The sequence below is a fragment of the Gavia stellata genome, chromosome 36, assembly GCF_030936135.1.
Source record: "Gavia stellata isolate bGavSte3 chromosome 36, bGavSte3.hap2, whole genome shotgun sequence".
NCBI lineage: Eukaryota > Metazoa > Chordata > Aves > Gaviiformes > Gaviidae > Gavia > Gavia stellata.
In genome coordinates this window covers 18,488-44,560 of record NC_082629.1, presented here as the reverse complement: position 1 = coordinate 44,560, position 26,073 = coordinate 18,488, and the positions used below count along the sequence as shown (strand labels likewise).

At 64.5% G+C, this 26,073-nt stretch overlaps 3 protein-coding genes across 3 annotated transcripts; all 3 read right to left on the bottom strand.

The window, feature by feature from the left end:
• Nucleotides 1–788: 788 nt before the first annotated feature.
• PFDN5 (prefoldin subunit 5) lies at nucleotides 789–3,483 on the bottom strand. Its single transcript, XM_059832827.1, is given in 7 exon segments — nucleotides 789–1,065; nucleotides 1,157–1,225; nucleotides 1,228–1,261; nucleotides 1,383–1,456; nucleotides 1,641–1,676; nucleotides 2,181–2,283; nucleotides 3,412–3,483. Coding segments are annotated over 7 exon segments (468 nt in total). The 3' UTR covers nucleotides 789–985.
• Nucleotides 3,484–4,603: 1,120 nt separating this feature from the next.
• On the bottom strand, nucleotides 4,604–20,864 carry ESPL1 (extra spindle pole bodies like 1, separase). The gene is made up of 30 exons (XM_059832741.1): nucleotides 20,714–20,864; nucleotides 19,436–19,536; nucleotides 18,228–19,331; nucleotides 17,921–18,025; nucleotides 17,616–17,736; nucleotides 17,256–17,392; nucleotides 16,825–17,018; nucleotides 16,429–16,671; nucleotides 16,089–16,233; nucleotides 15,497–15,877; nucleotides 15,255–15,389; nucleotides 15,047–15,166; nucleotides 14,716–14,887; nucleotides 14,381–14,509; nucleotides 14,109–14,265; nucleotides 13,672–13,781; nucleotides 12,183–13,312; nucleotides 11,748–12,105; nucleotides 11,474–11,635; nucleotides 6,957–7,170; nucleotides 6,641–6,825; nucleotides 6,409–6,536; nucleotides 6,213–6,335; nucleotides 5,962–6,117; nucleotides 5,713–5,883; nucleotides 5,524–5,628; nucleotides 5,315–5,427; nucleotides 5,159–5,242; nucleotides 4,908–5,072; nucleotides 4,604–4,805 (listed from the first exon to the last, which is right to left on the bottom strand). Exons 1-30 carry the CDS (start codon nucleotides 20,862–20,864, stop codon nucleotides 4,604–4,606), a joined length of 6,801 nt encoding a protein of 2,266 aa, XP_059688724.1.
• A 3,453-nt stretch (nucleotides 20,865–24,317) lies between these two features.
• MFSD5 (major facilitator superfamily domain containing 5) lies at nucleotides 24,318–25,685 on the bottom strand. The gene has a single exon (XM_059832839.1). It carries the CDS (start codon nucleotides 25,683–25,685, stop codon nucleotides 24,318–24,320), a length of 1,368 nt encoding a protein of 455 aa, XP_059688822.1.
• Between the last annotated feature and the right edge of the window lie 388 nt (nucleotides 25,686–26,073).

Below are 26,073 nucleotides of genomic sequence, written 5' to 3'. Positions count from 1 at the left end.
GGGACATATGGACTGCGCTGCAGGCATGGGAATGAGGTGACACCACGCCAGGGGACACATGGACTGCGCTGGGGGCAGGGGGACAGGGTGACATAGAGCTGGGGGGACACGGACTGTACTGTGGGCACAGGGACGAGGTGACACCACGCCAGGGGACACACAGACTGTGCTGTAGACACAGGAATGGGGTGACACGACGCCAGGGACACACAGACTGTGCTGTAGACACAGGAATGGGGTGACACCACGCCAGGGACACACGGACTGTGCTGTAGACACAGGAATGGGGTGACACCACGCCAGGGGACACACGGACTGTGCTGTAGACACAGGAATGGGGTGACACGACGCCAGGGGACACACGGACTGCGATGGGGGCAGGGGGACAGGGTGACACCAGGCCACACTGGACACCCTTGCGCTTTGTGTGGCCCCCAGCAGCCACAGGCTGGACCTCGGTGACCCCTCATAGGGGTCTGGACCCTATAGATGTATATATAGGGGGGGAACAATGTATAGGGTAGAGCCCCGGGGCGCCGCCAGGCAGCCCCTGTGCCGGGGAGCGGAGCGCGGCTGGATGGGGCCTCGGCTGTAGAATAAAGTTCTTCTCTTTGGGGGAACATGGATTATTTTGTCTTGGGGGAGCACCCAGCTGAGTCCCCACAAAGTTGGAGAGGAAGGGAGCGAGATTCCCAGGAGCAGCGGGATTCCCGGGATACGGCTGCTCCGAATGGCGTGGCCACAGACCTGGCAGAGCACCCCAAGAGCACCCCGCTTCCACAAAGTCTCTCGTTTATTCCCGCGCTGCGACAGCGAGGTGCTGCCTACAAAAAGGGGGGGGCTGGCGCTGCCGGGCACCACCGGACAGGGGGGGAAGAGCCACCGGAGAACCGGGATGGAGAGGCGGGAGTGGGGGGGCTGCACCGCACCCCACGGCTCCCTCCGGCCTCCGCTCCCGTCCCAGCGGCGATGGTGAGGCCGAAGGCTACGCCTTGGTGGTCGCACCCTGGGCGGCTCCCAGGGCCGTGAGCTGCTGGATCTTCTGGCTCATCATTTCCACCACGGCTGCGGGGGGAGAGAAGGGGGCTGGGGAGTGAGTGGGGTGGGGGTGCTGGGGGGGGCCCCCCAAAGAGCGGGGAGGGAGCCGGGCGCTCACCCTGCTTCATGGCGTGTTTCTCCTGCAGCGCCGGCTGGATCTTCTCCATCTGTTTGGTCAGGAAGTCGATTTCCGCTTGAAAAAGTCTCGAGCGTCGTCTGCCGTCTGAGGGGAGGGAAGCGGGGATATGGGGGGGCCTCTGCGGCACAAACACGGGGAGCAGTTCCCAGGGAAGGCACCGAGCCGCCCCCCCAGACCAGACAGCGTCCCCAGGTGCGCTCCTCACCTTCTCCACGTAGTAGCCGGTTCCGACATCGATCAGGACGCGCTCGACATCCGAGAGCTTCCCGGGACGTACATCTGGGAGAGGGGGGGTCAGGGAAAGCGGGGAAGCGGGAGAGTGACGTGGCTCTGGCAGGAAAGCCAGGGATGGAGCCCGGACGTGCCGGGTACCGGCACCACCGCATGGTGCCGGCGGCGAGCCGGTTTGGCACAAACAGCCCCAAGGGGAGTGAATTGGGGGGGCTGCAAGGAGCAGGAAAGGATACGGAGCTGGTGAGTGGCACCAGCAGGTCCTTCCCTGTGGAAAAATAAAAATAAAATTAAGCGGAGACGGGTAAGGGAGCCCACAGGGCCACAGCTCAACATCTGGGCGGGGTGACGTAACATCTGGGCCCCCTCCAGCAGCCCCCCGTGCCCCCCCAACCTTCCCTGCCAGGCGCCAGAGCCTGGAGCGAAAGAGCTGATGGGGGGAGGCTGGGTGGTTCGCTCAGAGCGGGGCTCGGTACCTTCTCACCCTGGGGAGGACGGGAGCGCCTTTCGGGGAGGACGGGAGCGCCTTTCGGGAGAGGACGGGAGCGCCTTTCGGGGAGGACGGGAGCGCCTTTCGGGTGAGGACGGGAGCGCCTTTCGGGAGGACGGGAGCGCCTTTCGGGGAGGACGGGAGCGCCTTTCGGGGAGGACGGGAGCGCCTTTCGGGGAGGACGGGAGCGCCGGCGATGCCAGGGGAGGAGGGTACCGGTCTCTGGGGGCTTGGCGTGGCCCCCCCAGGCCCAGCTGGGATGGGGCAGGGGGATCCACTCGCCTTCGTTGCTCTTGTTGAGGACGTTGAGACAGTCCTTGGCTTCCACGTACTTGGTCTGCACCACCTTGAGCTGGGCGATGGAGGACGAGAGGAACTCCACCTCCTGGCAGAGAGCACGGCCCCGTCAGCGGGGAGGGGGGGGTCCCGTCAGCGGGGAGGGGGTCCCTGGGGTGGGGGGAGCAGCGGGGAGCCAGGAACAGCCCCGAAGAGCGAGTACCGCAGCCCCACACCCGGAGCCCAGAGGTGTCCCCAAGGCAGTGGCACACGGGGGTGACACGGGGGCCTGGGGCACCTCGCCCGGTCGGGCTCCAGGCCTTGTCACCCTCCCACCTCGAGCACCCAGTTCCTACTCCTGGGGTTCCCAGGGCCCAGTCTGACCAGTACGTCACTCCCAGTTCCAACAGCGCAGTCTGGCGCCACACATCCCTCTCCAGCCCAGTCTGGTCGAGTATATTCCCCCCCCAACCTCTACAGCCCAGTTTGGCCCCACACATTCTGCCCCCCCCCCCCCCCCCCGCCCAGTCTGGCTCCACGCATCACCCCCCCAATCGTCCCAGTCCAGTAAATACCCCCCCCAGTCCCCCCAGCCCAGTCTGGCCCCACACATCGCCCCCCCCCAGCTCAGTCAGGCCCCATAAATCACCCCCCAGCCCCACGGCCCGGGCTATTCCCACACATCCCCCCCTGCCCGACCCGGCCCCACACAGCCCCCCCCGGCCCCACACAGCCCCAGGCGGGCGGGCCCGGCCCCACACAGCACCCCCCGGCCCCACACAGCACCCCCCGGCCCCACACAGCCCCAGGCGGGCGGGCCCGGCCCCACACAGTCCCCCCCGGCCCCACACAGCCCCCCAACCGCCGGACCCGGCCCCACACAGCCCCCCCGGCCCCACACAGCCCCAGGCGGGCGGGCCCGGCCCCACACAGCCCCCCCCGGCCCCACACAGCCCCCCAACCGCCGGACCCGGCCCCACACAGTCCCCCCCGGCCCCACACAGCCCCCCAACCGCCGGACCCGGCCCCACACAGCCCCCCCGGCCCCACACAGGCCCAGGCGGGCGGGCACGGCCCCACACAGCCCCCCAACCGCCGGACCCCGCCCCACACGACCCCCCAACGGGCGGGCCCGGCCCCACACAGCCCCCCCCGGCCCCACACAGCCCCCCCCGGCCCCACACAGCCCCAGGCGGGCGGGCCCGGCCCCACACAGCCCCCCCCGGCCCGGCCCCACCTGGTCGAGCTGCCCCTTGAGCAGTTCCAGCTGCGGCAGCGTCAGTTCCCCCACGTTCACCGTCTGCGCCATCTTGGGCCGCCGCGACGCTCTGGGGCCGCCCGCGCAGCTCTCTGCTCCGCCGGACCCCGCCCCCTGGCGGCCGGCGGCCGGCAGCACTCCGCAGGGGAGGGGAGGGCAGCAGCTCCCCAAAGTCGGGGGGCAGCAGCCCCCAAATGTCCCTCTTACAGCCCCCCCACCCCGAGAAAAGCCCCCCCAACCCCGAGAAAAGCCCCCCCAAGCGGAAGGGGCATCCAAGGTGCCCCCCAAGCTGTAGAGGCTAAAGCCCAGCACTGCCATGGGGATGGAACCCCAACCAAGCAGCCCCCCCCCACCTTCCTGGGACTCCTGGGGTCCCCCCCAATCCCAAAACTCAAAGTGGGGGGTCCGCAGCAAAGGCTGAGGGACTCTGGGTCACCTGCAGCAGCAGAGGAGGAGGGCAAGAGCCTTGGGGTCCTTGCCAGGGGGGGGGGTCCAGCATGCAAATGGGGAGCGGGCGCAGGAGGGACGTGGCGGGGACAGGAGGGACGTGACTCTGTGTAAGCACCGCTCAGCAGTAACTAAAACATCCCTGCTTTACCAACACTGTGATTCTGATTCTGTGGCGGGCGCAGGAGGGACGTGGCGGGCGCAGGAGGGACGTGGCGGGCGCAGGAGGGACGTGGCGGGCGCAGGAGGGACGTGGCGGGCGCAGGAGGGACGTGGCGGGCGCAGGAGGGACGTGGCGGGCGCAGGAGGGACGTGGCGGGCGCAGGAGGGACGTGGCGGGCGCAGGAGGGACGTGGCTCTGTGTAAGCACCGCTCAGCAGTAACTAAAACATCCCTGCTTTACCAACACTGTGATTCTGATTCTGTGGCGGGGACAGGAGGGACGTGGCGGGGACAGGAGGGACGTGGCGGGGACAGGAGGGACGTGGCGGGGACAGGAGGGACGTGGCGGGGACAGGAGGGACGTGGCGGGGACAGGAGGGACGTGGCGGGGACAGGAGGGACGTGGCGGGGACAGGTCCAAGGGCAGCAGCTTTATTGTCGCAGAACACACAAATAAAAACACTTTCCTTAAAATAAAATAAACCAGTTGCAAAGGCAGACACACACCCCCCCACCGCGAGTCCCCACTGTCACCCCGCGAGGACGGGGACCCCCCCCGCCCTCACTGCAGGCAGACGGGCAGCCCGTAGACAACGGGGGCCGCCCCGATGAGGTACTTGAGTTTGGGGGCTTGGCGCGCCTGGGCGACGTAGGGCAGGAGCGGGGCGCCCGAGCCCCCCCTCAGCCAGCCCTGCAGCAGCGCCTGGGCATAGCGATCCAGGTCCCGGTCCGTCACATCCCACAGGTTCCCCAGGACAAAGGGGCTGGAAGGAAGGAGGGTGTTAGAGCCGCTCCCACCCCAAAAAAACCCCAGCCCTGAGCATGCAAAGCCTCTGACCCCTCGGAAAGACCCCCTCATAACTCACCAACCAGCCATGATGTACTTGAGGACGATGCCGGAGCCCTCCAGGCTGCCACGGACGGTGAGCGCGGCGCTGCTGCAGCCGAAGAGCAGGGCGACGGCGCGGCAATCCAGCCGGGCGATGGTCTGTCCGTCCAGGAAGCGGGCGCCTGCTCCGTGCCCCGCATAGCTACGGGGAGAAGCCCCCCCGGAGTGAGCCCCAGCTGCCCTCGTAACCCTCCCGGGGTGTCCCCAGGCAGCCCCGGTGATGCTCACATGTAGAGGTCGTGCTCCAGGAGGGCTGTCTGCATCTGTGCCGGGCTCGGGACGGCTCCCGTCACCCCCCTCCAGCCGGGCTCGCTGCAGGAGAGCTGGTGAGAAGGGGTGGGGGGCACAACCCAGTCCCCCAGCCCCTCCGAGATCGCCACCCACCTCTCGAACCAGCCCCGAAATCGCTCCTCGGTGCCCAGGAGGTTGCTGTGCGGGTTGAGGACGTAGAAGGTGCTGCTGGGGTTCACTCCGCGGCTCAGCACGGACCCTGCCCGCTGCCGGAGGGGGGAGACGAGTGGGACCCAGCCCAAGGTTTGGGAGGGGTCCCCAAACCCCGGGGCTGGGGTACGTGGGGTCCCCCATCCTCTCACCTCCTGTGCCAGGGAGTAGCTGAGCAGGAAGCGCAGGGAAGGGAGCCTGGTTACGGGCACAGCCTTCAGGCATGCCATGCTCTCCCAGGGCAGCTTCTGCAGGTGCTGGGAGGAAGAGGAGGGAGAGGAAGGTGTGAGCGGGAGGGCAGCAGAGCCAGGAGGAGGTGAGGCAGGAGCAGGGGGTCTCACTTTGTCCAGAACCAGGACGAGGGAGCCGCCGGTCTGCTTGGCGCAGGCTCTCCGCTTCTCCACCGCCTCCTGCAAGAGGAGCTGAGCCTTGCGGGGCTGCGCTGAGCAGAGGCCGAAGGCCACGGCCTGCACATCATCGGGGGTGAGGAGGGGAGCAGCGTTCAGCACCATCTGTGGGGAGGAGGAAGGGGTGAGCATTGGCAAAGCAGGAGGGCTCAGCTCCCCCAAATCCTGCCCCAGCCCGGGCACCTTGAGCAGGGCGGGATCCGAGTCCCTCCAGCCGCACTGGCGGAGCTGGGGATGCAAGTGGGCGGCTTCCTCCGCCAGACCAGGCTCGGGGCCGGTGGGGGTCAGGGCACCCCTCCAGCAGCCCAGCACCTGCGTCTCCAGGGTCTCGATGAGGCTCTGGAAGAGGTCAAGAGAGTCACTGGGGGGGTCCAGACCCCCCAACCCTCTCCAAAATGCACACTGCACTGGGGCGCGGGGTGGTTTTCCCTCACCTTCATCCTGCAGTCCAGCTCGGAGCGGCGCAGCCACCAGTCTCGCTTGTCCGTGCAGCTGTTGGCTTCCTTCTGCTCCTTCTGGATGGCGTCGAAGTCGCTCAGCACCGAGCGCAGCGGGGCCTGGAGGAGGAAGGGAGCCGTGATCCGAGCCCCAAACGTGGCTGGGCTGCCCCTCTCCCATCCCTGCTCTCACCTTGCCGAGCGCGGTGGGGATGCGGATGGTCACGGGAGTGGTGTCCTTCTCCAGCCGTGCCAGCAGCAGCGTGTCCCCTACGGAGCCAGGCTGGATGCTGGCGAGGGTCAACACGCACACGGTCACCCCTGAAAATCACAGCCAGACCTTACGGACAGCCCCAAGGGCACACTCCGTCACTCAGCACCCTCCTGGGTGACGACCCGGTCCCTGCGCTCACATCAGCCCTCACCGCTGGGGATCTGCTGCAGCTGCGTCCGGAAGCTGTCCCGCACCTCAGACCCCAGCGCTGTGGAGCGGAACATGAAGAGTCTCTGGAGCTCGGCGAGGTGGTGGCTGCGCTGGGCAGCGCTCCCCTCCTGCAAGGAGAGCCCACGGAGCTGCTCGGCCACGTCCCTTGGTGACTTCTTCTCTTTGCTGCGGAGGGAAAGGCAGTCAGGGAGGAATAACCACCCCAAAATCACCTTTGCTGGGGCTCTGGAGGTGTTGGATGAGCCCCTTCTCCGTGATGCTCTGGGGATGAAGGGAGGGAAGACCGAGGGACTCACTGAATCTTCCTGTGGACGACACTGAGCAGCTGATGGCGAGTGGTGATGGAGACCGACTCGGAGAGCAGGTGCGCGGTGGAGAGCGGGTCCCGGTTCCCCACGGCCAGAGCCAGGAGCTGGCAGATCTGGCTGTAGAGCGCACCGGGAGGGCAGTGGCCGATGCAGTTGAAAGCCTCTTTCAGGAGCTCGAGGACTGTGTCCAGCGAGGAGATATCTGGAAGGGACAAAGCAGCAAAACCCCGGGGCAGGATCAGCCACTGAGCCCTCAGGCGACGCTCCGAGCAGCGGCGAGGGGTGGTGGAGCAGAGGGGACAGACGTGACAGACGGTGGCAGCCCCAGCACGGCCACCAGCTCCCCGTCCAAGACCAGCATCCCGTGCGCTGGAGGCTCGCAGAGCAGCCTCATCTTACCCTTGGCCCGCAGCATGACGCCCACCCAGCCGCTCACCCACTCCCCCTCCAAAAAAATGGTTAGGAAATAGGAGAAAAAATCAAATCCATGGGTCAAGATGAAGACAGGGAGATCGCTCACTGGTTACCAGCCCAGCCAGAACAACCCCAAATTTGGGGAAAATGAACTTGTTACCAATTAAAAGAGATTGGGGTCATATCCACCTGCTTTTATACAACAGGTATGAGGCTCTGGATGTGCAAGGCCGGTCAACGAGCGATGTGGATGACAGTCCACCTACACCAGAGGTGTTGCCAAGGTCAGGAAGGCCTATCCCCTATATCGCAATCACCTCCACGATGAAGAAAAGGTGGGTTATAGTTGTAAGTGACTCCCTTTTGAGGGGAGCAGAGGGTCCGATATGCCGGACAGACCCTCCCTGGGGCAGGAAACTCCCTAGCCTGGTACAGCCCTCGGACTATTATCTATCACTGCTCTTCCACGTGGGTGGCGACGATGCCGCAACACGTAGTTTTGCGATCAAGAGAGACTTCAGGACTTTGGGATGGTTGGTGAGGGAATCCGGAGCACAGGTTATTTTTTTCCTCCATCCTCCCAGTTGCGGGCAGCGACACTGGAAGGAACAGACACACCCAGTCTAACACGTGGCTCCGTGGCTGGTGTCACTGCCGCAATTCCAGGTTTTTAGATAATGGGATGGTCCACATGGCACCAGGACCGCTGGCATCGGATGGGATTCACCTTTCTCAAAGGGGGAAGAGGGTCTTTGCTCATGGTCTGGCAGGGCTTGTTGACAGAGCTTTAAACTAGACTCGAAGGAGGAGGGGGATAATATCAGGCCTGTCTGTGACAAGCTGTGGGACGCCACGCCAAGGTTAGAGGGACGGGGTGCCAGCGAGGGCCCTCAGCCTGTTGCTCTGAGACATGCTGGGTGCACTGGAGCACCCTTGAAGTCTTACGGAGACGAGCCGGGGGCTCCTCGGGTAATAGGAGCCAACAGGGAAACACCGGCGAAGCGCCTCAAAGGAATTAAGATGTGTTCCTGAGAAGGCGACACGGCCAACAGCCCAGCTGAAGTGCCTCTACCCCAACGCACACAGCACGGGCAACCAACGGGAGGAGCTGGAAGCCACCGCGCCGCTAGAAAGCTGCGACCTCGTGGCCATTACTAGAGCTTGGTGGGATGAATCCCACGACTGGAGTGCGGCTATCGCTGGCTGCCGGCTCTTCAGAAGGGGCAGGCGAGGAAGGAGGGGCACAGGGGTTGCCTTCTACGTCAAGAAATGGGTAGATTGTGAAGAGCTGTCTCTGAAGAATAGCCACGAGCAGGTTGAAAGCTTATGGGTAAGAATTAAAGACCGAGGCAACAAAGGGAACCTTGTAGCTGGTGTTTCCTACACGTCGTCCGATCGAGGAGAGCCTGTTGACGCAGCCTTCTCGCTCCGGCTACAGGAGGCATCGCACTCGCAGGCTCTCGCCCCGCCGGGGGGCTTCAACCACCCCGACATCCGCTGGAAAAGTAGCACGGCGAGCTGTGGGCAATGCAGGAGACTCCTGGAGAGCACTGAGGATAACTTCTTAAGCCAAGGAATAGACAGCCCTACCAGAGAGGACGCGATATGAACCTGATGGTCACCAACGCAAGCGAGCTAATCGGTGACGTCAAGACTGGAGGCAGCCTGGGCTGCAGCGATCGTGCGCTGGTGGAGTTCTCAGCCCTGAGGGAATTGGGACAGGCAAAGAGTAAAGTCGGGACCCTGAATTGTCGGAAAGCAAACTTCCAGCTGTTCAAGGAGTTGGTCAATAGGACCCTCTGGGAAACTGCCTCCGGGATGGGGGAGCAGGACAGAGCTGGCAGATCTTTAAGGATGCTTTCCAAAGAGCACAAGAGCTCTCGATCCCCGGGGGTAAGAAATCAGGAAAGGAAGGCAAGAGACAGGCGTGGATGAGTCGAGACCTGTGGGTCAAACTGAAGGGCAGGAGAGAAACGCACAGGCAGCAGAAGCAGGAGCAGGTATCCTGGGAAGAGAATAGGGACGCTGCCCGGTTGTGTAGGGACGGGGTCGGGAAGGCCAAGGCGCAGCTGGAGCTGAACTTGGCAAGGGACGCAAAGAATAGGGAGAAGGGCTCCTACAGAGATGTCAGCCAGAAAAGGAAGGTCAAAGAAAGCGTACCCGCCCCGATGAACACGACTGGCAGACAGGTAACAACAGACAGAAGGCTGACGTGCTCGACAACTCTTTTGACTTGGTCTTCACTGGCAACCTCTCTTCCCCCACCTCTCGAGTGGAGGGACCGCAAGACGGGGACCAGGGGAGCAAAGTCCCTCCTGCTGTAAGAGAGGGTCAGGTTCGTGACCACCAGAGGAACCTGAACATACGTAAGCCTATGGGACCCGACGAGATGCATCCCAGAGTCCCGAGGGAACTGGCTGATGTAGTTGCCAAGCCACTCTTCGCGATATCGGACGAGCCGTGGCAGTCAGGTGAAGCCCCTGATGACTGGGAAAAGGGAAACGTTGCACCCGTTCTTAAAAAGGGTAGAAAGGAGGACCCTGGGAACTACCGACCTGTCAGCCTCGCCTCTGTGCCTGGGAATATCATGGACCAGAGCCTCCTGGAAGCTATGCTGAGGCACATGGAGGACAGGGAGGTGATTCGAGACAGCCAGCGTGGCTTCACCAAGGGCAAGTCCTGCCTGACCGACCCAGTGGCCTTCTTTGACAGTGACTACATCAGTGGACAAGGGAAGAGCTACAGATGTCATCTGTCCGGACTTCTGTAAGGCCTTTGACATGGTCCCACACAATATCCCTCTCTCTAAATTGGAGAGATACAGCTTTGATGGATGGACTCTTTGGCGGATAAGGAATTGGTTGGATGGTCGCATGCAGAGTAGTGGTCGACGGCTCAATGACGAGCGGTGTCTCTCAGGGGTCCGTATTGGGACCAGTACTGTTTAATATCTTCATTAACGAGGTAGACAGTGGGAGCGAGTGCACCCTCAGCAGATTTGCAGATGACACCAAGCTGAGTGGTGCGGTTGACACTCAAGAGGAACGGGATGCCATCCAGAGGGACCTGGACAAGCTCAGGAACCTCATGAAGTTCAACAAGGCCAAGAGCAAGGTCCTGCACCGGGGTTGGAGCAATGCCCAGTATCCATATAGGCTGGGGGATGAAGGGGTTGCGAGCAGCCCTGCGGAGAAGGACTTGGGGGTACCGGGGGATGAAAAGCCGGACATGAGCCAGCACTGTGTGTTGGCAGCCCAGAAAGCCAACCGTATCCTGGGCTGCATCCAACGTGGTGTGGCCAGCAGGTCGAGGGAGGTGGTTCTGCCCCTCTGCTCCACTCTGGTGAGACCCCCCTGGAATACTGCGTCCAGCTCTGGGGTCCTCAGCACAGGAAAGACATGGACCTGTTGGAGGGGGTCCAGGGGAGGCCCCAGAAATGGTCAGGGGGGCTGGAACCCCTCTGCTATGAGGACAGGCTGGGAGAGTCGGGGTTGCTCAGCCTGGAGAAGAGAAGGCTCCGGGGAGAGCTTGTTGTGGCCTTTCAATATGTAAAGGGGCTAAGAAGAAAGATGGGGACTGACTTTTCAGCAGGGCCTGCAGCGATAGGACAAGGGGGAATGGTTTTAAGCTACAAGAGGGGAGATTTAGACTAGACATAAGGAAGAAATGTTTTACGCTGAGGGTGGTGAGGCACTGGCCAGGGCTGCCCAGGGACGAGGTGGATGCCCCATCCCTGGAAACACTCAAGGCCAGGTTGGACGGGGCTCTGAGCACCCTGATCTGCTTGGAGATGTCCCTGCTCATGGCAGGGGTTGGACTAGGTGACCTTTAAAGGTCCCTTCCAGCCCAAAACCATTCTGTGATTCTATGAAACGCAGACAAAAAATTAGAACTCCTTCCCCTGGCACCAGGGAGCAGCCCCTCCTCCTCCTCAGCTGTTTTGCCTTCTACCCATACAGGACATTTTACCCAATTTAATTGTTTTTGCAGAGGTGCCACTGACTTCAACCAAGAGGCTCAGCTTTAGCTTTCCTCCCCCCGCAGCTCCCCAGCACCACAATCTCCCCACCCACACCGTGCCGGGTGCTCACCGCCAGCCGTGGGCAGAGCGGAGGAGAGGGTCCCCTCCAGGTGCAGGGGGTCCCCGCTGCCCGGCCACTGTGCCGCCAGGACGTCCTCGCCGGCTTCTTGCTGCAGGACCTTGTGCTCCCCATCTGCGCCCTCCTGCCTGCGCCGAGGCAGCCGTCTCCTGCCTGCGGGGAGAGACGGAGGTGCCTGGTCCCTGGGACCGGTGGCAGCGGTAGGGACAGCCCGATGCAACCGCTTAGGCAAGACCCCCCCAATCCCTGGGGTAGCCCAGCTCACCTGCAGCTCCCTCCTCTTCCTCAGAGACCTGCAAGGCCTCAAAGCTGATCTCAAGCTCTTCCTCCACCTTCTCTTCTTCCTCAATGGCCCTCAGAAGCTCCCGTTCCTCCTCCGCTCTCTTGCCAGGAGCCCTGCGGGTCACCCGCTCCCTCTTCTCTGCAGCGCCGGCTCGGCGGGTGCCCGGTCGCCCTCTCCGGGGCTGGGCACAGCTCCTCTGGTCCCCGAACCCCAGCGAGCTCGCCTGGGACCCCATGGATTTGGGGGGCAGAGCTTTGCGGGTACAGCATGTTTTGCGGGTAGCTGCGGTGGTCAGCCCCGCGCCGGGATCCTCCATGTCACTGTCATCACTGAATGTCACCTAAAGCAGAGGGACAGAGGGGTGTCAGGGCTGGTACTGGGTGCACCGGGCTGCCCCTCGCCGCCCTCCCCACTCACCTTTAGGCGAGACTTCACTTTCCCCAAGGCTTTGGGCGCTCGCAGGAGCCGCGACTTGCTGGCCGGCGGGGAGGATTCGCTGAAGATGGTGAAGGGAGTCCTGGGGCCAGGGGCTGCGCGTGCCTTGGCAGGGGGACAGGCTTTTTGGTGTGGGGTGCAGGGCACTGTCACCGGCCGGATGACGATGGGGGGCACCTCGCTGTCCGAGTCACCCAGAGCAAAGACATCATCGGTGTTGGGCACAGCCAGGGGCTTCGCTCTCTGGCTCTTCTTCACTCTGGGTTTGGGCACGGCGCGGGCCAATGCTGTCTTGTTTTTGCACCTTTGGGGTTGAGCCTTGTCCGTCTTGAGGGTCCGGTGCACGGCCACCACTTCGGGCTCCGCCGGAGTCAGCGTGGGCAGGTGCCAGGTCCAAGAGCCGGCAAAGACGCCATCCACAGAGTCACCATGCTTGGAAGCCAGGCGGCAAATAGTGGCCACAGCTCTGGTGAGCAGTAGGCTGGCCCTAGAGACCTCCAGGCTGGGCAGGTGGGGTCTGCAGGACACTAGGAAGGTCAACCCCGTCTCCAGCTCCTCCTGCAGCTCCTCTGCCAACTGAGGGCTGGCCAGGCTCTGAAGGGCCAACGTGGCATAGCCAGTGGCCACCAAATTGTCCAGCAGCTCCAGCGCAGGCAGGTCCCGGCTGACGGAGCCACCCCACAGCTTGTCTCGCAGCACGGCGGCAAAGCGGGTGGCCACGGCGGCGCAGCGCGGCAGCATGGCATGGATCAGACCCAGCCCCTTGGCCACGCTGCCCGCGGCCAGCTCGCCCTGGGCGCAGGAGAGGAGCCAGCGCAGGCAGAGAGCCGAGAGGGCCAGGTCGGAGCAGAGGCAGCACGGGCAAGCTGCCGGGTGGGCGAGGAAGGCCAGTCTCTTCCTCCTCTCGGGTTTCAGCTCCGGTGAGGCAGTGAGAGCATCCGCCTTCTCCGGCCCGCTCACTGTGTCCACAAACTCCAGCGCGGGGCCCTTCAGGAAACCCTCCTCTTCCCTGGGGGGCTCAGAGATGGTGTCCCGCGGCTTCTTGCCCTCGAGTTTGCACTTCCTGGGCAGAATCTTCGTCTGGCCTTTCTGCTTCTTGCTGGCGTTAAACTCTGCGGGCAGAGGGGAGGGTTATTTCGGCATCCTCCCTGCACAGCCCTCCCTCAGCCCCTGCGGCAGCCAGCCCAAGGAGGGGTGCGGGAAGCTGGATACAACGCTTCTGCTTTCCCCAGCTACACCTTTATCGTCTGGAGGAGTCGCTCGATAAGCCAAAGCATGGTTCAGAGTCACCCCCCACCTCTGCATCCTCCTGGGTGACAGGGATCAGCTGCTCCAGCAGCATCTGCTCAAGGCAGATCTTTCACCCCAGCCCAAAAGCGGGTGCAAGAGGGGTCGTCCCTGGCACTGCCCAGGCTTGGGGCTCAACTCAGCACTCCCATTCCCTTCCTCCGAGCCCAGAGCGGGGACTCACCGGTGTCAGACTGCAGGAGGAAGAGAGCCTGCTGGAGGTCCAAGTGGCTCAGCTCCAGCTCGCTTTGCTGCAGTTCCAGCTGGGCCTTCAGCAGCAGGAAGGACGTACACCTTGGGGAGGGGGGGAAAAACAGCCCTCAGAGCCCCCCCACAACAGCCATCGCTCCATCCCCAGGGCCGTGCGGGAGTGAGGCAGGCAGGCAGCGACGAACAAGCTCACGTCTGACATGGCAAGCTGAATTCGTGGGATAACGCACCCCAGAGCAGCTGCTTGCTCCAGACCACGCTGAGAAGGTGCCAAACCCTCCTACAAGCGCCAGTCCCCCACCAAGGGACACAGACACCAGTGTCCCCCGTGGCCGCAGGGCAGCTCATCCCTAACCAAGCGTCCCCCAAGCTCAGGGCCAGGCTTTTCCCCCGCCTCAACGGTCAACTCACCACCGGGTGGCTTGCAGTTTCATAGCCAGCTTGACGGCCTCCAAGCAGAAGGCTTTGGCTTTACACACCACCTCCAACCTGCTGAGGAGAGCCACGAGGTGCTCCGAGCAGGCCAGCGTGTCAGCCAGCACTCGCCACTTCAGCAGCACATTGTCCCCTGCGAGGGAGGACAGGAAGGTGACTGGAGCTGCTCCTCCCGGAGAGGCAGGCAAGGAGCCCGACTCTTTCCGGAGGAGCAATTGGCTTTCAGTCCACGCGAGCAACCGGCTCACCGTAATCCACAAACTGGACGTTGGATGCCGTTGTCTGACAGCCCAGCACATCGCTGCCCATCAGCAGGAGGATGATGCTGCGGAAGAGCTTGTGGGCTTCGGCAAGAGCCGCCTCGGGAGTCTTCCACCCTGCGCGAGGTCGGTAGTGGGTATCAGCACCAACCAAGACCCTCCCAAGCCCCAGCACGGAGCGACTCCCCCAAATTCCCTCTCCTCACCCCAAACGGGCTGGTTTGGAGAAACCCAGAGGTCAAATGTTTGCACGGAGCTTTGCCCACGACCCCTGTCAGCCTGGTGCTCACCGGGAGTGTTTTAAACATCCCCCAGCAACACACCTTGCACAAAGATCTGCTGCCGGAGCTCCGGCGAGAGGCGGGCAGCGGGGAGGCTCAGGTAGACGGCCACCAGCTGAAGGACGTGGGCTTGCAGCAGGTACCAGACCTTCGTGGTTTTCTGCAGAGTCGGGTTCTGGAGCACCTCCAGCAACAGGGTGAGACCCTCTTCAATCTGCAGAGGGAGAAAAAGAGTCACCATTCGTGGTCCAGAGTGCCTCCATGCCCAAGGTCCCTAGCGAGAGGTATTGAGATAGCCAGATGGAGCTGCTGCAGTCTCCTCTTGCCCTCTGACACTAATTCTGAGACAAAAAAGGGTTTTTAGGAGCCTTACCCGGTGGTTGACACAGCACAGCTGGCTGCGGAGGAGGAGGCAGGTTTGCTGCAGCAGCAGGTAGGAATCATCGCTGCTGTCAGCTTTCTGCAGGCAGGACTCCGCCTCTTTCAGGAAAAGCTGGAAACCAACGCGCTGCCATGAGGACTGCGGCCTCGGGGATCGGCCAAGCTCGCCCCACAGCCCCTTCCCTCCCTGCCAGACTTACCTGGGCATAGCTAGGGCACTCCAGCTGGAGGAGCAGCTTGGTGACCTGGCACAGGGCGCTGGCTGCGCCCAGGTTGTCCCCAAGTGCGCTGCACAGGGCTCTGACCAGGATGTAGCTCTCCATGGCTTGCAAGGGCTGGGGGCAGGAAAACCCCCGTGGTTACGCTCAGAGACCACCCCAAGAGGGACTCCGTGCGCCTGGGGAGGCTGCTGTCCCACCGGCCACCTCCCCAGCAGCGTTACCTTGGCCATCAGCTTGTAGAGAGCTGCCAGGAGGCGCAGGGAGGCTATAGTCTGCTCGGGGCTGCGCACGGCCGGGACGCCCGGCGTCGCCAGGAGCTGCTTCCACAAGGCGAAGGCGTCATCCAGGCTTTTGGACAGAGCTGAGGGCACACCACGGGTCTGAGACACCCTGACCCGAAACCAGGCGCTCCTGGAGAGCCTCTTCACGAAGGGCCCGACCCCCCCAGCGTCCTCACCGGTCTCTGTCGCCAGGTTGAAAGTGATGCCATCATATAGGAACCTGTCCTCCAGCAGCCTGCCTTCGTAGTTGAGGTCATTGGGCTCAAAGTCATCCAGGTTCTTCAGCCCCTGAGCTTTGGCTCTCTGGTCCCTCTCTATGCTCTGCAGCGGGGGAGAAGGCAGCGGCGACACACATTAAGAGACACCACAGCGTTTCCAGTAGGGTCTGGGTGGCTTTTGGCGGCCCCGGTGCAGAGCTGAGCGTTGCCAGCAAGGCTGAGGAGGGGACACAACGCGTGCACGGAGCCCCGTGGCATTTCCAGATCCGGACCTGTTTCGGCATCCACAGCCCGGCTCTGCTGCTCCCACCCACCTTCTCCAGCTTGGACTCCAGGGTGCAGATGTAGAGCCAGAGCAGAGCCTGCGCCCGGTCATCGAGGAGCCGGTCCCGGTTCTGGGCACTCCTGGGCACCAACTCCAGCAGCCGCAAAGCTTCACGGATCGAGTCCATGGAGGAGCTGCCGGAGAGAGGGATTAGAAACAGCCTTCTGCCCCCAAAACCCCTGGAGCATTGTAAGGGGAGGGACAGATACACCCCAGGACAGAGCAATAACACTCCAGATCCTTTAAACTCCCCCCGAGGACCCTCAAATGCTCCTTGGGGACTTCCAGGGACACAGGGAGGTGATCCCGGCACGCCGGCGTCCACCCACCAGTCCGTCTGCTGGGCGTAGCTGTGGTAGCACAAGACCTGGGCCAGCTCTGTCAAGCCGATAGCTCGCTCATGCAGGCGGCCGCTCTCCTCCGAGCAGATCTCCAGCAAGTCGCAGAGGACGTTGTAGCGTTCCTGCCCCGTGTCAGCTCGGACAGTCTTGTAGGCCTTCAACTCCGCAAAGAGGACAGTCACCAAAGTCTCCGTGTCCAGGCTGTGCCCCTCCAAGCCTTCCTTCAGGGTCCTGTGGGAAACAGGAGGTGTAGCGGGGCTCTGCACAGAGCGCGGTGGAGCTGGGCACGTCTCGCAGGGAGAAACATCCTCATTTTACCAGCTTGGGAACCGCAGCTCTCAAGACATCCACCCCCCACGCACTGGGCGGCCTTCCAGGTCTTACCGTAACTGTAACTCCTCAGCCCCCTGTTTCACAGCGTCCGTTTTGACTCTGACCCAGAGGGAAAGGGGCTCTGCCAGCAGCTCCCCGATCCGGCCCCGCAGCGCGGCCAGCCACTGCACCACACACGCCAGGGCGCTCTCCAGCTGCCCCAGCTTGCGGTAGCTTTCCACCTGCAGCCTGAAGCATTTGTGCAGCTGCGGGGAGAGCACAGAGAATCGGCTTCAGCACCATGTGGGAGGAAGCTCCCTGTCTCCCATGTCCCATACCACAATCCTCTTCCCTGCAAGGGCAAAGGGAAGGCATCGGAGCAGGGAATTGGGGTTGTTCCAGGAGGAAAAGCTGGTCCCATCCTTTCCTTTTCTCCCCTGGCACCAGGACCAGACTGTTCAGTTCAGCTCTGTTTGTGCCAGAAGCATCAGACAAGCACTTACCCTCTCCGGGGGTATCTCCGGACATGCGTAGGCATCTGCTGTCTGCAGCCTCTTGCAGAGGAGCTCGCAGACAGAGCTGGCCTCCTTGTGAAGGTTCTGGTTGTAGAAGATGTAGGCCAGCTTGAAGGCACACGACACTGCCGCAATCAAAACCCAAATCTTAAAAGACGTGATGGAAAGAGAACGACCCCTCTTCTCCTTGTCCAGCCAGGGACTGTCACCCTCTGCCCTGGCCCCAGCAGCCACGTACTTTGCGTGGCAGAGAACCCCCTCGTTGCTCCCCGGGTACGCAGACACTGAGCTCTGTGACTGCATTCACCCCGAGCCAGGTTTGGTCCCACCCGCCGCTGTGGCACTGACCGGTGACGTCCAGGTACTTGGCTCGCTCGCTCTCGGGGAGCCCCTCCAGCGCCTCCAGCATCCACGCCACGCTCCTCCTGCAGCTCTCCGTCAGCCGCTCCAGACCTGGCCAGCCTGCCGCCTGCAACGGCTGCGGGGAGAGGGTGGCCACTGGGGACCCACAGCCCCCCCAGAAAGTCCCCGGGGCGGCTTGAGCAGCCCCTTCCAACCCCACCAACGTGCCACCTCTGAAGGGAGAAGCTACTCAGCACGCGAGGGTCTTGCCCTCTCCCAGTGCCGGGGATTGTCCCCTCCGCGGCTGGTACCTGGGAGCACTGGAAGGCGTCGTAGGTCACACCAGCAAAGAGCTGGAGGCTGCGGTAGAGCAGCTGCTTCACCATGAGCTTCTGTTTGACACCGTCAGGAGGAACCTGCAGAAGGGAGGAAAGGAGAAAAGCAGCATTTGTAGGACCTGGGTGGTGCTGCTCAGGACGGGGACACCAGAGAGGGACACTCAGATGATGGATTAAGGGGAGCATCGAGCCCGGAGCGGGCCTACAAACCCTCCAGCTGCTCAGAGAGACTCTGATCAACCAGACTACGCGGTCACCCCAGTCCCAGCCCCAGCCTCACCCTCTCCAGCAGCCGGTGGAGGACACGGCAGTGCCCCTCGGTGAAGGCACAGAGGCCGAGCACATCCTCCTGGCTGAAGGGCTGCTGCTTGCTCCTCTTCACGTACTCGCCAAGGGAGGAGATGATGAACTGGCAGCTCTCAGCCAGCACCCTGAGGAACTGCTCCGAGGCCGCTGCCGCCGCACTGAGAGCCGCCGCAGCCTGGGAGAAGGGTGGCCCCGCGGGGGAAGCGCTCTCGGCCAGCGCTTGGCTCAGCTGAACCCCGGCATCCAGGAGGGAAAGGGGGTCACCAAAAGATTTTGCGGAGCTGCCGGTGGCCCCCAGGAAGCTCCTCGCGTCCTTTACTGCTGCTTTAGCCTCCCTGTACCGGCCGCTCTTGCAGAAATGCCGGCACTGCTCCAGGGTGAGCTCAAAGAAGCAGAGGGATTGCTGGAGGGTGGGAGGCTCCGTCGCCTCCTTTCGCAGAGCCGTGAGCAAGCAGTCCCCGAGCTGTCGGCCGAGGAAATCCGAGGACGGTGCCCACTGGGCTTCATACAAGGCAGCAGCGGCAGCCACCTGCTGCGCCGTCTGGGAGTTGAAGAAGGGGGGCTGCAGCGGCAGCAAGGCCGCCCCGTCCTCCTCCAGCAGCAGAAGAAAGCGCAGGGCTCGCAGACGGACTGAGAAGATGGCTCTACCCTTCTCCTGTGGCCGGTTGGGCTCGGCCAGGGTGTCTGCCCCTCTCCAGAGCACACTGAAGCTGCTGTAGGCGATGGCCGTGAAGTCCTTGGAGGGCGCCTGGCCGGGGCGGTAGGTCAGCAGCCGAGCACGGAGGAGTTCGGCCACCCTCCAGCAGGCATCGCCGCTCCCCCGGCCGACCGCGTTCCTCAGCAGATGGTAGAGGATCTTCTCCAGGTAGAGCGGAGCAGGCTGCGGCACGGCGGTCAGGTAGCCCTGGCACGCCTCCTCGGCCGCGGCCACCAGTCTGGTGGCATATGCCGGGCAGCCCCCGGGCTCCGCCATCCGCTCAACGCAATACCGCAGGGCTCTGTCGCAGAGCTGGCTTTTCCGCAGCCGGGAGGCCTGGCTGGCGTTGGAGGCATCTCTCTGGAAGCATAAGAGGCATTCCTGGGGAGGGTGTCAGACCCCCCCCAGCACCCAGCCCAGGATGCTCCGGGGGAGTATTCCCCCCCCACGGTGCCGGCAGCGGGGCCCCCCAGTCCCTGGCTCACCGACAGCTCGGCGAGCAGCTCGTCTATGCCCTTCCAGCTGTCCATCCGGGCGGCGAAATCAGCTCCTCTGAGGTGCTTCACATGTGACACCAGGCTGGCAACTGGGGCAGGCAGGGAAGGGTGTGGGACCCCCACAGACCCCAGCCCCACTCCCCGGTGCTTGCAGGCAACTCCCAGCCCCACTGCCCAGCCCCCCCCCATGCTCACAGCCCCCCCCCCCACCATTCTCCTGCTCCCCAGAAACCCACAGCTCCACTCTCCAGATGCTCACAGCCTCTCTGTGGCCTGGAGACCCCCCCCCCAAGTCATGTGTGTGTCCCCCCGCACTCCTCAGTCTCCCCCCAGGGCCCATTGCCACCCCCCCCATGCCTGCAGCCCCCCCCAGCCCCAATCCTCACCCCCCCCAGGGCATGCAGCCCCCCTCGGCCTCAATCCCAAGCCCCCCCAGGGCACACAGGTCCCCCAGTGCCTCTCCTCGGCCCCCCCCGACCCCGCTCCCCGGTACCCCCGGGGCCCACAGCCCCCCCCCGACCCCACTCCCCGGTACCCCCGGGGCCCACAGCCCCCCCCGACCCCACTCCCCGGTACCCCCGGGGCCCTCAGCCCCCCCCGACCCCACTCCCCGGCACCCCCGGGGCCCTCAGCCCCCCCCGACCCCACTCCCCGGTACCCCCGGGGCCCACAGCCCCCCCACAACCCCACCCCCCGGTACCCCCGGGGCCCACAGCCCCCCCCGACCCCACTCCCCGGTACCCCCGGGGCCCACAGCCCCCCCCGACCCCGACCCCCGGTACCCCCGGGGCCCACAGCCCCCCCACAACCCCACCCCCCGGTACCCCCGGGGCCCACAGCCCCCCCCGACCCCACTCCCCGGTACCCCCGGGGCCCACAGCCCCCCCCGACCCCGACCCCCGGTACCCCCGGGGCCCACAGCCCCCCCCGACCCCGCTCCCCGGTACCCCCGGGGCCCACAGCCCCCCCCCGACCCCACTCCCCGGTACCCCCGGGGCCCACAGCCCCCCCCGACCCCGCTCCCCGGTACCCCCGGGGCCCACAGCCCCCCCCCGACCCCACTCCCCGGTACCCCCGGGGCCCACAGCCCCCCCCCGACCCCACTCCCCGGTACCCCCGGGGCCCACAGCCCCCCCCGACCCCACTCCCCGGTACCCCCGGGGCCCTCAGCCCCACTCCTCATCCTCCCCGGGGGTCCGCAGCCCCCCCCAGCCTGGAAGCCCCTCCAGTCCCCCCCTCCCCGTATCCGCGGCCCCTCAGACTCACGCTGCACCGCCGCCGCCGCCGCCGTTGGGTCCAGGCCGGGTCGCGCGCCCCGTTCAAATACCCTCCGCAGCCAATCAGCGCACGGCTCCACCGGTCCGCCCGCGCGGGGCACGCTGGGAGTTGTAGTTCTCACCCCGGATGGGGTGCGCATGCGCACGGCGCTTCGTGCTGCGCGGGGACCCCCCCCCCCCGTTCCCGAGCGATGGTGGCGATCGTGCAGGAACCCCCTGTGCGGTGGGGGGGGTGCGGGGGGGCCCTTGTGCAATGGGAACCGGTGTGCAAGGACCCCCGTGCGACGGTGGTGGCTGTGCAGGGACCCTCGTGCAACGGGGGGCGGCTGCAGGGGGACCCCCGTGCAACGGGGTGATGGTGCGCGGAGACCCCCGTGCAACGGGGGGGGTCGGTGCACAGGGACCCCCGTGCAACGGGGACAGTGTGTGGGGACCTCCGTGCAATGGCGGGGGGCAGTGTGCAAGGACCCCCGTGCGATGGTAGCGATTGTGTAGGGACCCTCGTGCAACGGGGGGCGGCTGCACGGGGACCCCCGTGCAATGGGGTGGTTGTGCAGGACCCCCATGCGATGGAGCAGCTGTGCAGGACCCCCATGCGACGGGGGCGGCGGCGTGGGACCCTCATGCGATGGGGGCGGTTGTGCAGGACCCTCGTGCAATGGGGGCGGTTGTGCAGGACCCCCGTGCGATAGGGGTGGCTATGCAGGACCCCCATGCAATGGAGCAGCTGTGCAGGACCCCCGTGCGACAGGGGTGGCTGCATGGGGACCCTCATGCAATGGGGGTGGCTGTGCAGGACCCCCGTGCAACGAGACGGTTGTGCAGGACCCCCATGCAATGGTAGTGATTGTGCAGAGACCCTCGTGCAACGGGGGGCGGCTGCATGGGGACCCCCGTGCGACACGGGTGGCTGCACGGGGACCCTCATGCAATGGGGGTGGCTGTGCAGGACCCCCGTGCAACGAGACGGTTGTGCAGGACCCCCATGCGATGGTAGTGATTGTGCAGAGACCCTCGTGCAATGGGGGGCGGCTGCATGGGGACCCTCGTGTGCAACGGGGTGGTTATGCAGGACCCCCATGCGATGGAGCAGCTGTGCAGGACCCCTGTGCGACGGGGGTGGCTGCACGGGGACCCTCATGCGATAGGGGCAGCTGTGCAGGACCCCTGTATGACGGGGCAGTTGTGCAGGACCCCCATGCGACGGGGGCGGCTGTGCAGGACCCCCATGCGACGGGGCGGTTGTGCAGGACCCCCATGCGACGGGGGCGTGGGGACCCTCATGCAATGGGGGCGGTTGTGCAGGACCCCCGTACGATGGGGCGGCTGTGTAGGACCCCCATGCGACGGGGGCGGCTGCATGGGGACCCTCATGCAATGGGGGTGGCTGTGCAGGACCCCCGTGCAACGAGACGGTTGTGCAGGACCCCCGTGCGATGGTAATGATTGTGCAGAGACCCTCGTGCAATGGGGGGCGGCTGCATGGGGACCCTCGTGCAACGGGGTGGTTGTGCAGGACCCCCGTACGATGGGGCGGTTGTGCAGGACCCCCATGCGATGGGGGTGGCTGTGCAGGACCCCCATGCGATGGGGCGGCTGCACGGGGACCCTCATGCGATGGGGGCCATTGTGCAGGACCCCCATGCGACGGGGGCGGCTGTGCAGACCCCCCCCCGTGCTGCTCTGGCCGGGACAGTTATTTTTCTCGGCAGCAGCCTTGGGTTCGGGAGCACACAGCCGGTGTCCGATACTGCCGGGGTGTTTTGGCTGCTGCTGAGAGGCCTCACGGCCGCCTCCAGCTCCCACGCAGCTCCCACGGCGTGCGGGACCCCCCTGCGACGAGTGCGGGACCCCCGTGCAAACAGAGGTTTGATTAACCGTGCCCTCCCCTCCAAAAAGTCTCACCCAGCGCCAGCAGCCGAGGGAGCCGACGCCTCGGGAGCTGACCGAGCCTCAACTTCCCGATAAAACTAAGGCTGCAAAGACGGAGCTGGCTGAACCCGGCAGGTGGGAGCGGAGCGAAGAAGATAAGGACCAAGGAAACAATTCACAGAACGGTTTTGGGCTGGAAGGGACCTTTAAAGGTCACCTAGTCCAACCCCTGCCATGAGCAGGGACATCTCCAAGCAGATCCGGGTGCTCAGAGCCCCGTCCAACCTGGCCTTGAGTGTTTCCAGGGATGGGGCATCCACCTCGTCCCTGGCAGCCCTGGCCAGTGCCTCACCACCCTCAGCGTAAAACATTTCTTCCTTATGTCTAGTCTAAATCTCCCCTCTTGTAGCTTAAAACCATTCCCCCTTGTCCTATCGCTGCAGGCCCTGCTGAAAAGTCAGTCCCCATCTTTCTTCTCAGCCCCTTTACATATTGAAAGGCCGCAACAAGCTCTCCCCGGAGCCTTCTCTTCTCCAGGCTGAACACCCCCGACTCTCCCAGCCTGTCCTCATAGCAGAGGGGTTCCAGCCCCCCCGACCATTTCTGGGGCCTCCCCTGGACCCCCTCCAATGGGTCCAATCCCAGGAGAGTGAGGTGACTTCAGAAGTGAAACCCAGTAAGAAATCAAGAGACCACTGACCAGAATTAAGGGGTTGGACCTGGGGATGGGGTGCTGGGTGGTACGGGTGTAACTGGGGGGCATGAGTGGGGGTAGGGGTCCCTCTCCGGAGGCAGCCAGCTCGAGCTGTCACCCGAGAACTCCTCAAAGAGGGATGGGAAACCTTCCCTGGGACTCTGCCTTCTCAGCGGGATCCCAGGGTCGGCCCCTGTTAGGGTGGCCGGCGTGGGTAAATCCCTAACAGCGTGCAGGGACCTCCCCCTGCAACGGGTGTGGGTGTGCAAGGGCTGCCGTGTAACAGGCGTGGATGTGCAGGGACCCCCGTGCAACGTGGGGCTGGTGGTGTGCCTGCAGGGAGCGTACGACGGGTGCTGGTGCCCAGGGACCAGTGCACAACAGCTTTACGGCGTGCAAGGACGCCCATGCAATGGGGATTGGGCGTGCAAGGATGCCTGCGCCCCAGGAGTGCAGGACCGGCGCGCAACGAGGCTGCCGGTGTGCAGCGAGGTGCTGGGATCACTGCCCACTGCAGCGCTGGCGCACGGGGAAGCGTGCGAGGGGGTGCGTGCGGATCGGCGTGCAACGAGGCGCTGGGAGGCGGCTCTGTGTCGAGCGGGACGGCCACGTGTTGGTGCAACGGAAACGCCAGCGGATGCAGAAACTCCCCCGCGCACCAGGAACAGTTCTGCAAGCGCAGCTCCACACAACGCTGCTCAGAACAAAGTTCCAGTGTGCAACCTGCATGCGCACAGACCCCCGTGTCGGGCAGGGGGGCAGATCCGGAGCACGTTCCCCCAAAAAACCCTGGGGGAGGATGGGGATCTGCAGAAACACACTTCATTTTGGTTTGGTTTTTAAAAAGAGAGAACACACCTCCCCGCGTGCTTGCGACCCTCCTTCCACCACGGAGGTGGTGGGGATGAGGCCATTTTGGGGGTCATCAGCCACCCGTGGGGGGCCACTCACCCTGTAGCAGCGGGTCAGGGTGTCCCCATGTCCCCTCCACAGTCCCTCAGGGGGTGACACCCGTCGCGGGACCCCGTCACAGCTCAGGGGCCGCGTCGGCAGCGTCGGCCTGTCCCGGCGGCGCGGGCAGGCGGAGCTCGGCGTCGTGGCGGCTGAGGGCGAAGAGGCGGCCGACGGCCAGCAGCGCCAGCAGCGCGACGCCCGCGCAGACGCCGAACATGCTCCGGGTGCCCGTCTGACGGTCGCTGTCGTGGAGAACCAGTAAGCCCAGACAGGCCAGTAAGTTCAGGGGGAGGCGAAACCAGTTCATGACCCCCAGGCGATCCTTCTCCGGCACCACTTTCCGTCGGAGGAAACCCATGGCCGGGAAGTAGAGCCCGCAGGAGAGTTCGATGAGGAGGAAGGCGAGGAAGGACTCGGCGGGGCTCTCCTGGCCGGGGCTGGTGGAGAAGGTGAGCATGAAGAGGGAGAAGAAAACCAGGAGGACGGCGAGGGAGAGGAGGTGGACGGGCTGGAGGTGGTACCTCTTGGAGACGGCCAGGCGGTAGAGCGAGGAGCCCAGCATGCTGGCGGCCATGAAGCCGGAGAAGACGATGCCCAAGGGAGCGCCGTGGGGATCCAGGACGGGGGTCCAGAGGAAGATGAAGATGTAGATGACGCTTTCAAACAGAGCCTGGATGGTGCCCAGGAGAAGGACGCGCCGGTCGCTGAGGAGGCACTTCAAACCGTCGCCGCAGGTTTTGGAGAAAGCTCGTTTCTTCCCGTAGTTTTCATCCCAATTTTTCACGGCCAAGACCCCCGACAGCACCAGGAGGGGGATGGAGACCATGAACGGGGCCACCGGGCCCAACCCCAACCACTCGGCGAAGAAATTGGCCGTCCCCCCGGCCCCCACGGCGATGACGTTGTTCCAAAATGCCGCTCGGGAAAAGGTGACGGCGATCCACTCGGTCGGAAAATCGTACCGCTCCACGTGCTCATGGACGTACCACGCCTCGAAGGCGGAGAAGAGCAACGCCGTGGACAACCCCCCTAAAACTCTCCCCACTGCCAGCACCAGATAATCCCGGGAGAGTTTGGCCAAACAACAAATCGAGTAGGTCAAGGAAAAAAGGACGCAGGATTTTTTCCGACCCAATCGAGCTACTAAAGAAGAGGAAACCAACCCGAAAAGGACGCTGGAGGCCAAACCGCAGACGTAGAGGATGGCGATCTGTCCCTCCAGGAAGCGGTAGTGCTGGTAGAGTTTGTAGAGGTAGGGTCCCTGCAGCCAGTCGGCGGCCAGTGCCGGCAGGTAGACGCAGTAGTAGCCGCGCTGGAAGCGGCGGAAGGCCGGGTTGGCGTGGTGGGGGGCGGCAGGGGGGCGGGAGCGGCAGGCGGCCAGCTCCAGCGCCAGGCAGGCGGCCAGGAGGAGGGCGCAGGCGGCGTAGGAGGCGAGGAGCATGGCGGAGGGGAGATCACCGGCATCGCCGGGGTTGGGGGGGGCTGCGGAGGTCCTGCGGGGAGGGGGAAGAGTGGGGGTCAGTGGGTCTGCGGGTGGGGGGGGGGCTCCTGGGGGAAGGTGTCCCCCCAGTCAGCCGCCCCCAGCTCACCCCAAAAGGCGCCTCAGGCTTCATCGGCCCCCACTGATCCCCCGTCACCCGCCTGCCCCAGGCAGCCCCCTCCCCACCGAGCAGCTCCCCCCACCTGCCGCAGGGCCCCCAGATCACCCCCCATGGCCCCTATACATCCCCCCTGCCCTGCCCTATACATTCCCCTAATCCTGCCCTATATATTCCCCCGGCCCTGCCCCATAACCCCCCCCCCCGCAGTACCCCCACAGCCCTGCCCTA